This window comes from Antennarius striatus, chromosome 2, assembly GCF_040054535.1.
Source record: "Antennarius striatus isolate MH-2024 chromosome 2, ASM4005453v1, whole genome shotgun sequence".
Taxonomy (NCBI): Eukaryota; Metazoa; Chordata; class Actinopteri; order Lophiiformes; family Antennariidae; genus Antennarius; species Antennarius striatus.
The window spans coordinates 24,227,096-24,239,350 of NC_090777.1; the positions used below are offsets into that span (position 1 = coordinate 24,227,096).

A 12,255-nucleotide genomic window follows, 5' to 3' on the forward strand; every position below is an offset into this window, starting at 1 on the left:
AATTTACTTTTAGTGCACGTTTCCACCAGTTTTAGATTAAACAACACCTATCATGGTATTCCATAGGTGATCTGGATGATGTTGTCTTGACATGAGAAAAATTGCCATCATACCCCCCCCCCCCTTGTTTCCCTGGGAGACTGACATGGTCAGCAGCCCTCCCTTCAGCCCCCTCCCCGCCTCCCTCATCCCCTTGTCATTTCTCCTCCTGTTTGTGAAGGAGGCGTGTGAGCGAGGAGGAGGCAGAGCATGTTCACCGAGGCTGCTGGGAGTGGAAGTCAGACAACAGGCAGAGCATAGGAGAGTGCACACGCACATAAACACACACGCACACACACACACACACACACACGCATACACACATGCTCAGCCAGCGTGAGTGACACAAGTGCTGGCTCCATTCAGCACGGAGTTGACTGCCTCACTGCTATCCATTAGCCGGTATGCCGCAGAGGAAGAGGAGTTTCACTTTTGGGGCTTATGGAGGGTAAGAATGAATATCTGACTGATTTGCAGACAGACTAGACCTCTTCTCAACACAGTTTTTAGTTGTGTGATTGTGAATATGCTGGTATTTTTAGCGTCTCCCCCTTTGATGACTGTGCAGGTTTTGTGCCTACATGTCTACTGTTTTGCTCTGGAATGCCATTATGGGGTAGGCTTTTGTCTTAGATGTCTCTTTGTCCAGGCTTTTAGCCAGGAATCTAATCTGATAATGCTGCTGTTTCTGCTTGATGGTGAATTGTTGAAGGTTATGTTCTGTACGGTACTATTAAAAGAACATAAACAAGTAAGGAACAAGAGAAAAGTAGATAAGGTGCTCCTCACTGGATATTATCACTGAGGTGTGTTCATGTTAGAAAAAGAAATGTGCTTCACAGTCTTTAGCTCCTCACATCCGCAGTGTTTTTAATGGGCCCACTCGAGACTTTACAGGATACTGAGCAGTAGATGCCCTGTCAGCAAAAAACTTGTTAAAGGTCAAAAGGTGAACAGGTGACTCAAGTTAACAACAGGCCTTGAGGATAAAATTAGTCTGTCGCTTTTTTGTGTGTGTCATTTTCAGTCTTAAAAATGTCCCAAAATGTACCGACAGCAAACAACTAGGGCAGGTAGCAGCTATAGTTTAATGATGGTGTGTGAAAATTTAAGCATAGCAGCAGCAGATATATGTGCTTTTAATGTATGCATGAATATGGTGATGCTGGCTGGGTGGAGCTGTGGCCACAGATGCCCCTTTGATGTCGCGGTGGAACCATGATACTTTTATCGTGACCCACTTTTGTGTATAAAATTCAGGTGTATCTGGGGTTATTGTTGTTCTGCCTCTCAGCTGACAGTGGGTGTATTAACGGTGCTGAATCGACGTCTGCATGAACGGAGAGGTAGGATGGGAAGGTGGTGTGACGTTCTGACATGGCATCAAGATTTAAAAAGCAGCTAGTAGCGGTTAGCAGATAACCACTGCTAGAGAAGAAGACCAAGAGATCCATCACTATGTAACAGTGAAGGGAAATGCTGTTGCCATATCGCGGCACAGTTGATAAAGTACTGCTTAAGGTGGATGCACAGCATCACCCAATATGCCGGCGATGCTGTGTTATATGTCACACATCTTTTGTATATTAGTTCACCTGCCTGCTATTTAAAATTGCCCACTGCAGTGGCATTGCACCACCTTTGTTTTATTCACTGCAAGCAAACCAAGACAAAGCTGAAAATGATCTACATTACTTTGCGAAAGCCAATTTTGTTGAATACATATATATAAAAAGGGGGTCATGATGGAAGTGATTCCAGACATGAAAGAACTGCTGAAATCTGAAGCTGGTTTTGTTTCTTGGTTGGATTGTCAGCAGAATGACATAAAAACTATGCAAATGATTTCCATTAAACTCGGTGGGAGAATGTGTCCTTGGCCAGAATAGACCCCATTAAAGGTCGGTGCATGACCATTCAAAGGGACAGAAAGCATGACGTAGGATTCTTGTGCTTCCAGAGAGTCCCCATTTTAACAGCATATCAGTTGAAGTTGTCTTCAAGAGCAACAAGATATGATTCACCTTGAGTTGCCTGTGTAAGAGTAGAGAGTCTGGATGACTTCCCAGATATTCTTGAAGATGTTCTCCCTCGTTGGCCGTACAGGTTTAGCTAGCATTTCCCTTTCATCCTGTAAAACTGGAAATATAGCACAAATCAAAGTTTTATTTTTAGCTTGGGGTTGGGATCATTGTTATCCCCTGTGGCAGCTGCTGATTTCACCAACTGTCAAGAATTTGTTGCCAATTTTCTCCAGCCTGATGGGGAAATGTGAGTCCGTTATGACCTGATGCAACACAAAGAAGGTGCAGCATTAGAAAACTAGGTTAGATAAACAATGGAAAGCTGATATAGTGTCAAGAGGAAGGGCCCAATAAATATTTCACGATATTTTTTGTTTTTTACTAATTTATTTTTGCATTGGTGAAACATCTGAAACCATGAACCCTCACTGGATTTATCATGCATTGTTTATTTTATCCACGAAGTGAAGAATGTCACATTAACAAGTAAACTACAAAATCCCAGCCCTCCACTCTCTTCTTTAAAGCATCACGTAATGCATCTCTTGCAATTTCGCTGTAAAATATAAATGGGGCTGCTGATTAATTTGAGTCCTTTTGTATTCATTTTTTCACTCCAATGAGGGGGGGTTATCCTTTCTTTTCTTTGTAATATCAGCTTTTGTACTGACGACTGTAGTTTGGCTGCAGAAAAAGTTGCATCATGTTGCAACATTTAGCTTTCATATCCTTTTATCTAAGCATTCCTTTCACTTTCAGGACTTGTATTACTCTTCTATTTAGTAACCAACATAGATCATCTTATCATTACATTAAAAGTTCAAATGCATGAAAAACGTATATTTTAAATTGTATTCACAATTTAATTAGAAATTACATGGCATCTATTTATTTCCTGCCCCAGTGGCAGCTCAGTCAGATCATTTGCTGCTGAGAACCAGCCAGTTTCAAATATTACACATTCAGAAATGCAGCCTCTGATCATTTACAAGACCAAAATGTCTAATATGATCATACTGATCATACCGCAGCAGAGCTTCTGGGGGGAAAAAATTGTCAAATTCTTTAGAATTCTAACTATAAGAAGTTAACTTCTTTATTGTTTGAATTCATATTCTTGCTTGGACTCTGGATAAAACCCATGCATTTTATTTCAGACAACATCAAGTCAGATATCATATTTCATTTGTCCGACTGGATCATGACATGAGCCATTTCATTCGACCAATCACAGAGTTTCCCAGCCAAGCAGACAAATACTTATAATGAGCCACTCTTGGGTGTATTATTGAATTAGCCTATGTAGCATAGGCTATATTTTGTTTATCCATATTTATTTAGGCATGCACCATTTTTCTGTACAATAAAGGGCAATGTCCTTCCCTTGCGTAACAATAAGCCCCGCCATTTTTACCCAGGGATCTATGGCAAGTGTGACCTACGCAAAATTTGGAGGTAGTGGTGAATCGATCTTTTTATATATACTCACAGCTTCTGTCTCCTTATAAACAATACACACTCGTGACATACACATAGCGATGAGCATGTCACAGCTAATGCTCCTCAGTAGTCTCCATGGCTTCCAGGCAACACCAACAATGACGTTGTATGTTCTTATGTCCCGTGGAAAGAATGGAAGAATGCATATAAATTCTTTTCAAAAAACAGCCCAGAGGAAAGAGACACATTATTGTGAAATCTAGGCAAGCCTGAGTTGTAGTTGGAATTCTCTGGTCAGCTGATTTTACAAAATGTCATTCCTTGACGTAAACAAGGCAACAGAGAAAAGAGTGTTTCTTAAATTACTTTATTCATTCCATCATTGCGAAAATACGTCGAAGCGATAAAAAAGCATTCCAAAAATGTGTTGTGTTCAAAGGTTTTGCAGTCGCAGTTTGTGACTGAGAATGTTTGTTTACCTTTAAGTCTGAATAGAATCTGAAGTTCCCATGTATGATTTTCAATTATTATTGCTTTGAATGTTGCAACATGAACAACAGAAAGTGAAAGCAAACACACAAAGGGACTTTTTGTTGACCAAAAAACAAATATTTGCATGAGAAAAGAGGATTAGACCTCAAGGAAGGGCTACTTGAGTATCGGAAGCCATTCAAATGATAAAACAAAAAAAAGGGGATGCAGAGCGACCAGAGGACTCTCCATAGCCTACTCACCGAGTCCACCTTGCATATTTATGTTGACGTTCACATTTGCATTCATATTCAGACCGGTAATCGATGCTCAGAGAAGAATAGAGCGGGAAGCGCGTTAATTATCCTGTGCTCAGGGCGAACAATTGTTCACTTATTTTTGCTCTAATTTTGAAATAAACAACAACAAATGGATTTTTGTTTTTCTCTTATGCTTTCTTTATAACCTTGTGGTTCCATACATTCAGATTAGCCTTGGTTGCGACAGTCATTTCAGTTTTTCATGCAGAATTCATATTTTTTAATTATAAAATAACACACATTATATGATTATTCCCCTGGACACTGATTAAGCGAGCCCTGCGGTGATGTGACACATCACCAGATTGTAGTAAAAGGAGTCCTTGCAGTATTCTTATGTTTGATGGGTTTTTTCACCTGTTGTTCACCTAAACAGTTTGGTCGTGGCTGCGGAATCACTACAACCATTTTAAAAATATCTTTATATCAACTAACTTGGTCAGACAAGTCGGTAATATCTACATTTTGGTCGGAGGAAAACCATCCAGCAGGTTGATCATGAAAATCCTTTCATATAAAGCAGCTGAATACTTATCTTTAACTACATCCTAACACAGTAATTTGCTTGCTTGTCTAATTTCACACCTAAGCAGAACTGATTATTAAGTAAAAATGCTGTGATAACAAAAGGAACAAAAGCAACGAACCGCCCAAAAAGCAAAGAAACTGTTATGTCAGGAGTCGCAAAACTATTTACTGTTTTAACATGTAATTTCAAAATAAAGGACGTAGTGAGTTTAACGTCATGTTGCCAAAGATAGATGTGTTAATATAGTTATTATAATACAATCAGTGCTGTGTTAGACAAAACAACACAATTATAATAGTGTTCTTGGAGTTTGACTGTTAATTTGATTTATTTTAGTAGTTTAAGGGAAATAAAATAAATGCACCACATTGGTTGGGCCTTTACTGGATAAACCACACGATATTTCAAAACTTTAAAACACTTAAAACAGTTCTTCACACATAAAATACAATACCCCAGATGCTTAAAACAAAATGTAAACACAATAACTGGCTCAAACTTACTAAAGGATGTATGCAGAGCACAGAAAACATGTCTTGTGTTTCTCTCCTGCTGGATGTGGAAGCTATTTGAATGCCTGCTCTTAGCGTAGCCGCGGTACTGTACCAGTATGTGGAGTGTTCTCATGTACAGTGTATCCTACTGTACTGACCCTAAATGAGAACATTCAACCACTTATTTTGCAGTCAATAGGCTCATTCAGTCCACACTCAATCAGGATACGGTAGAGATCCAGACACATGCAGTTGTGTTTTACTATATTTGTCATTATAATTCTGATCCTAACATATTTAGCCATTGCTTAAGGGCTTGTGTGTCTTTATGGGTATCTTATTTTAGCTCTATCCTGAAGCATACTGTTTAGATGCATGTTTACTACAGTATGTGTGACCTCATTCATATTTAACTGAATGGGATCGCTCTCTTTTTCTTTTAGCCAGACATCCAACTTGTTGCTTTTTTTTCGACCTTTCATGGCCCCAGAGGATGAATCATCTCAGCTGTGACGACACAGAACAGGCAGATTATTAATGAAAGTAATTAATGAACAATCAATCCATAAATCATGATAAATTATAATTCTTTTGATTATCCCATACCCAACAATAAGCTGGCGTCTCTTCCGGGGTGTACCACATCTCTTGCCTGTAGCCATCTGAGATGGGCTCCAGCAGACCCGTGACCCACAAAGTGGATAAGTGGCTGCAAATGTGTTTTCTACAAGGAAATGGATGGATGATTATCCACTCCAGCATCCTCATCACCAGCTCCAAAATGCAGTTTGTCACGTATTTTTGTCTCATGCAGCACCAGTTGTACTTTCTTTTTTAATGCTAATTGGCAAAAGTTAGGACACCGACATGCAAATCTGAAGCATCTAACATTGCAAACATTGCATCTGCATAATGTCTTTAGGCTAGCACTGCCATCGTGAAAATGATAGCATGCTGTTCGCGTGCATTTAGCTAATAGCACTAATGTGTGTGATGTGCATTCCCTCATGGTGGAATTCTTCCTAAAGTTTAATCTTAGTGGGGCTTTATTGCCATAATAATATGGTTATTTTCTTGGCTTTCACAGGTAGGCTATCTGCAGAATATCAAGCCCAGCGCTGAGTGCTGATGATAGAGTTAAGTCAGCGTGCTGTGTGCTCATGCTGGGTGAACTTGGGTGTAACTCCTGGCCTTGACTCCACCAGAATTTAATATAGCTGAAGGAAGGAAGAATCATTTCTGTGCAAGTTGTGTTCAAAGGGATGATGCTTACAGCAGTTGTTTCACATTTAAGAGCTTTCTTTAGAAATGTGTTTTCATTTGTGGACTAACAGCAATAACAGTAATAATAATATAATTGTGGATTACAACTCTTTTCCTCTTGAATATCCATACATGCATTTTCTATACACTGTAAGAAGTACTTCTGGATGAAGCGATCATTCTGCGCTGAACGGCTGGTGTAATCATTAAGTCTTCTTATATTCCATATATGAAATTAACGATGCGAGAACATGTTGCAGCAGCAACTGAGCAGAAAACTTGTTTTCTTTAAGCTGGATTTGCTCCAGGCTGACTCCTCAGCCCTGTCTGGTGACCTACTTGGCATGAACAATGTTTCATGTTGCTGACTTCATATACTACACAAGAACGTTTTCAAATGTTTAGCAGGAAAGAATTTTGAAAGTCACGAGTGTTGCTTCAAGTCAGATTAAGTTGAATGAGCTAATTGTCACGGCTGCTGACTCCTTGATAGCCTGGACTTCCTCTGATCCGCCTTTAGCCCCTTCATCCTCGCTTTACCGTACATCTATTCACTGTTAGAGACAGAATATTCTTTGTCCTGCGTTGAGTTTTGTTTTTTTCTTGCTGTTTTCTCTTCAGCTGCTTTATAAATTATCTGTGCGATCTATTTAATTGAGCTCCACTTTGCTTTATTAGCGGGATGTCTTTCTCATGTGGCTCAGGGGAAGGACAGAATCACTCAGTGATTAGTGAAACTGTTGAATATTTTACTTGTTAGATTTACTCTTCTGCAGTACGTCCTGCTTTCATGTCCCCTCTCTCGTTATTATTTTGTGCATGTAGCCCATCATTACCTTACAATATCTCAGACAAGTTTTGAACACACAAAAATCAAATGTTTCATCCTCTTAAACCCGGGATACACAAGGGCCTGAGCTTTTATTCAGACACACCCTTGATTTAATTTAATAGGAATTTCATGAAACATGAGAATGGGTTCAGCAGCACAGGATGAGGTTTAAAAATGTTGTTTTTAGTGACTCAGCACACGAGCCTTCTCTTCCTCAACCCAGAACAACAAAGACTGTCCTCTTAGGAGCATTGGAATAAATCTAAACTCCACTTTAAGTTGGTGTGTCTGTCAGGCTCAGTGAAATCTGTGGAACTAATTTCCAAGCAGAACTTAATAACTAAAATTACCCGACAAAATATATCCACAGCCTGCTTTACCAGCACCGTTAACAAACTACAGAATTCTGTTTTGCAAATACAAGATGACAAACGCTAATTACAAGTAAGGCATCATCTGACAAGTACAATAAAAGTACACCGTACAGCAAAAAGTATTTGTGCTCTGCTTTCTTGTTCAGGATTTTTCTCATTAATGTATTTTATCATCAACAGCAGGTAGCGCCTATTTCTATTTGGAAAGTTAGAGTTTATCAGATGTGCAGTTACTGAGGAAGCACAGAAATTCAACACCCTAAACTTTTATTATGAAAATGACAATTTTTGATTTGTCTTCCTCCCTTTTATCAATATTGTGAATTATTCAGTGGATTTGAATCATAATTGACATCTGTCCTCTGCATTAAGATGGTGTGAGGATGTCACCGTGTCATTTTAAATGCATCATATCAGGAGTTAGAGAGTTCTTCTGTCACCACCACCACCACCAATCAGACATCAGTCCTTGAGTTCTTGTGCAGCAGCTGCATATTTCAAATATTCACTTTAGAGAAACAGGACTGTTATATAAGTTAGATATAACATTATGTACGGCCTTATGGATTTACTTGATAAAAAGCATTTACGTCATTGGACAAGAAAGGGTCTCATGAATTGAACTCATTACTGCTGTATAGACAGCGCCATCTGCTGGCAGTAATGATCCCCTACATCCTCATCTGAGTGCTCAGCGTTGAACTGTCCGATTTCTAGTGTTTTCTGATCAAAGCTGCGTATCCAGAATGACCAGAGGACAAATGATAGTTTATTCATTATTGTCCCTGAATTTTATCCTCACAGTACTGTACATATTTTAAATCAAAATGTTTCCCTTGAACTTGAAGGACTCTCATTAGAGTTCACACCTCCACCACAGCACAACAGTATTTTAATTAGATTAAGCTTTCCTCCAACTTCTAACAAGAAGTTGGAGGAAAGATCACCTTCAGGGTTCTGTTAAAATAAGTGAATAAACTGCTAAATCCCATGGTTCCCTTTTTGGCACATGTCTAGCTCTTCCACCAAAGGGCCATGAAAATCCTGAAAGTAATTCATGCATAATTGATAGAAATTCCTTTGTTACAGTTTATGGCAGTTTCCTTTTGATTTGTTCTTCTTTGCTGCACGCGATTCTGCAAACAATCAAACAAGCAAACCTTTAACCTCTGAGAATAAATAGTTTAGATAGACAAGAATGTGGAAAGTACTACCGCTAGTTAATGCAGGATTCAATCATGTACTGGTGGTTCCTCATGTTCTGTCATTTGTCATGCAATTGTACTTATTGTTAATTTAAAGTACACATGTGGTATCAGTTTTTTATTGTCTTTTTTTCCCACACAAATTAACATTAAATACATACATATCTACTGATAAATATGATTACTGATTTTAATAGTTTTTTTTCTTTCTGTTTTTTAGAGTGGACAAAACCTTCTCCAAGAGCAGAAGCATATGGTGAGTCTCTCTTCTCTTTTTATTGTCATTATTAAATGATAATAGCGAGTTTCTCTGATACGATAAATCAATGAAAATATCAGCAGTTTTTCCATCACAAAGAACATAAAGTGGAGAATATTTCCTAATCCTCATGACTCAGTGAATTGTCATTCGGCATCCCAGCCTGAGGCTCTCCTTGCAGGTTTTAACTGCATAAATCAGACGGCAGAGTGGAGTGTAAGGAAGATGTATGAGTCAGTGATAGGTAGCGCAGATGGGCAGCGGCGGGGAAACAGATACCCGGTCTGTGCTGCTATCTCTGCAGTGCTGGCACAGTCGGAGCGCTGCTGTAAGTGGCACGTGGTGGCAGGCAGGGCGCTGAGCGTGCACGACTGCTGCCAATTCAGATCGACCGCTCCAGTTCAGAACGCTCTAGGTGTGGTGGCACGAGTGTCTAGCTCACAGTCCTTTCTACACCAGCGTACCCCCCTCTGTAGCAGCTCGCCGCAGTGTCATCTCACCTTCCCTCTGGAATACAGATACAGGAGGAGCTCTTGTACCTGCCAGGCCTACTAAACTGTGGCTGAGCTTGTTTGTGGAGACTGCAGTCGGCCCATTGGGATATCTGTGATGATCGCGGGACAAGTGCAGCTCATGGTAGAGAAGAAGACGGGAGATACTGGAGTAAAAATAGAGATGAAGAGGAGAAAGTAAAGAGGAGACAAGAGAATACGGATGTGATGATGTGACAGGAGGAGAAGAGGTCTGCAAACGAAAGAAATGCATTCAGAGTTCAGCGCAGTCACAATCGGTCCTCTCAGCCATGCTTCTTCGTCATCCTCAACTTCAAACCAAGGAGGAAACCCCGCTTAGCACATTTTGAAGATCCTCCCCACTGTGTTAATAGAACTTGAATTATACTACATGATCGGCAATGTTCATTCATAGCGGGACAAACCAATTTCTGGTAAGACCTTTGGCGCTCGAATGAAAGTCAGTTAAGAGTTAGATTTTTAAAAAGAAAAGTGAGAACGTTAAAGAAAGTCTGTGCAAAACAGGAAGTCAAAGTCTGTCTTCAGGTACTGGATGGTGGGCACAGAGAGAAAAACAAGCTACTAAATCATCCAACGTCAAAGCTGTAGCGGCACAGTCCAGAAAAATGCCGTGCTCACCTTTCCGAATCGGAAGGCCAAAAAAATTCTGGTGAGTTCCTTCTGCCTGAGGAGAAGTTTGATTATTACCAGCATGACTCCACAGTCAAATGATCCATAAGGATTTAATTTACCTGCCTGATCAATACAGACTCTCCAACATTCTACCAACCTGTACATTAGTTATAAACATCAGCAATATTCAAATGATTATTTGCATTGATCAATCTGTTTAGCAACTGTTACTCAGTTATTCAAGTCAAGACCCGTGAAACAGATTCAATAAATGACATTAGTTAAGTGTAGATTTTTCCACTTTCGTCAAACGTTGTCTCAACCGTACATCGGATCATTCTTTGGTCATGTAGACGAATAAAAGTGCGACGGATGACACCTAATGTGTTCTACAGGTTTAGATCCTTCCACTTCTGTTGTTCGTTAAGTGATAAGTGACCGCCTTCCATCCGGTGAGATGCATCAAACATGATCTTCAAGCCCTGTCTCCGCTCTCTCCAGGGGAGGCCTGTAATTGGTTGTAATCCAGACTTGCTAAACTCCCCTGATGGGAGGAAATGGGAGAGGAGGGTGGGCATGGATAATGGCCACGCTGAGATGTTGTGTAAGAGTCTCTCTCTCTCTCTCTCACACACACACACACACACACACACACACACACACACACACACACACATTCGAACATACATCCAGATGCTTTGCTGTCCCCAGAGGATGATGGATTACTGTGGCAGGTTGTCTGTTCTATTACATTCTGTCCTGCATTTAATCCCCCAGTTGTTGACTTCAGACCACCTGGTCCTCATGCAGGACAGGTTTGCATGTCTTCTGCACCTTTAGTATTGACGTCCAGAGGATCGACCCCGATGAAATGACAATTGACTAACTTCAAACTTATTTTTACGCCAGCATTGTGTCACCAATTCTGTTTAAGGTTGCAAGATGCCTCCACGTTTTTTTAAAATTTTTTATAGATTATCATGAATTGCAATTATAAATCTGGATTTAATACTAGCAAGCACAGAGCTTAATATATCTTCTAATATATAACAGCAGTGTTTTGTTCCTTACCTCAGATAAACTTCAGAATAATCTCAATACACTTTTCCAGTGATGGTTTTGATAGAATATGACTTGGTGTGTGTGTGTGTGTGTGTGTGTGTGTGTGTGTGTGTGTGTGTGTGTGTGTGTGTGTGTGTGTGTGTGTGTGTGTGTGTGTGTGTGTGTGTGTGTGTGTTTTAGAGTGGATCAGTTTTTTGCTTAGTGGGTAGTGGTGTTATTTTCATTCTGCAACTGGATGACCTCGCTATTTATTCCAAAGCACGCGATTCATCGTTCTATTTTTATGAAGCTTTTTCATTCTTTGGCCCTTTTTTTCCAGAAAATGCTAAACAGGTGTCGCTGTAAACACTGCTCTGTTTTGTGTTGGTCGATTTCCTTCGAGATGCCACCCCGCATCATCCTCTGCATGTCGGCGTCGCGCACCGGTTTATCCCCCCGTACTGTCAAGCCGAACCGGGTGTCTCTTGCTCATCTGTGCACATCAAGCAGAGTTGTCTGCAGGAGCGGACATAGTGGGAACGAAAACTGTCAAGGCCGATCAGACTAGATTGTCTCTCTACAAATCTCCCGCTGTCTACCAAATATAGTGCTGCGGTGACAAGTTCGCCCCGGGTTCCACCCGTCTCAATAATCTAAATCCTAACATGTCATCTGCCATCTAGCACCAGCGCGAGATAACTGAAAAACATGAAGCTCAGGTGACAGCAGGCTGTTGAATTTGAGGACAAGTTCCAGGAAACATTGACAGAACATTTCATTTTTTTTAACTTTATCTGATTCTTGTGGTAAAGTTGCACA

The 12,255-nt window shown here is 40.2% G+C and overlaps 1 protein-coding gene across 8 annotated transcripts in view; it reads left to right on the forward strand.

The window, feature by feature from the left end:
* Positions 1 to 249: 249 nt before the first annotated feature.
* rap1gapa (RAP1 GTPase activating protein a) overlaps positions 250 to 12,255 on the forward strand; it is a 35,609-nt gene continuing 23,603 nt past the window's right edge. For 4 of the 8 annotated variants that reach the window (XM_068328969.1, XM_068328994.1, XM_068329021.1 and 1 more), the window contains exons 1-2: positions 252 to 487; positions 9,212 to 9,247. In XM_068328969.1, coding sequence (XP_068185070.1) covers positions 444 to 487; positions 9,212 to 9,247 — 80 coding nt within the window. In that variant the 5' untranslated portion in view covers positions 252 to 443. Of the gene's footprint in view, positions 488 to 9,211; positions 9,248 to 10,980; positions 11,000 to 12,255 lie in introns of those variants that run through there. The other 4 variants (XM_068329003.1, XM_068328987.1, XM_068328978.1 and 1 more) reach the window with 3 other exon arrangements.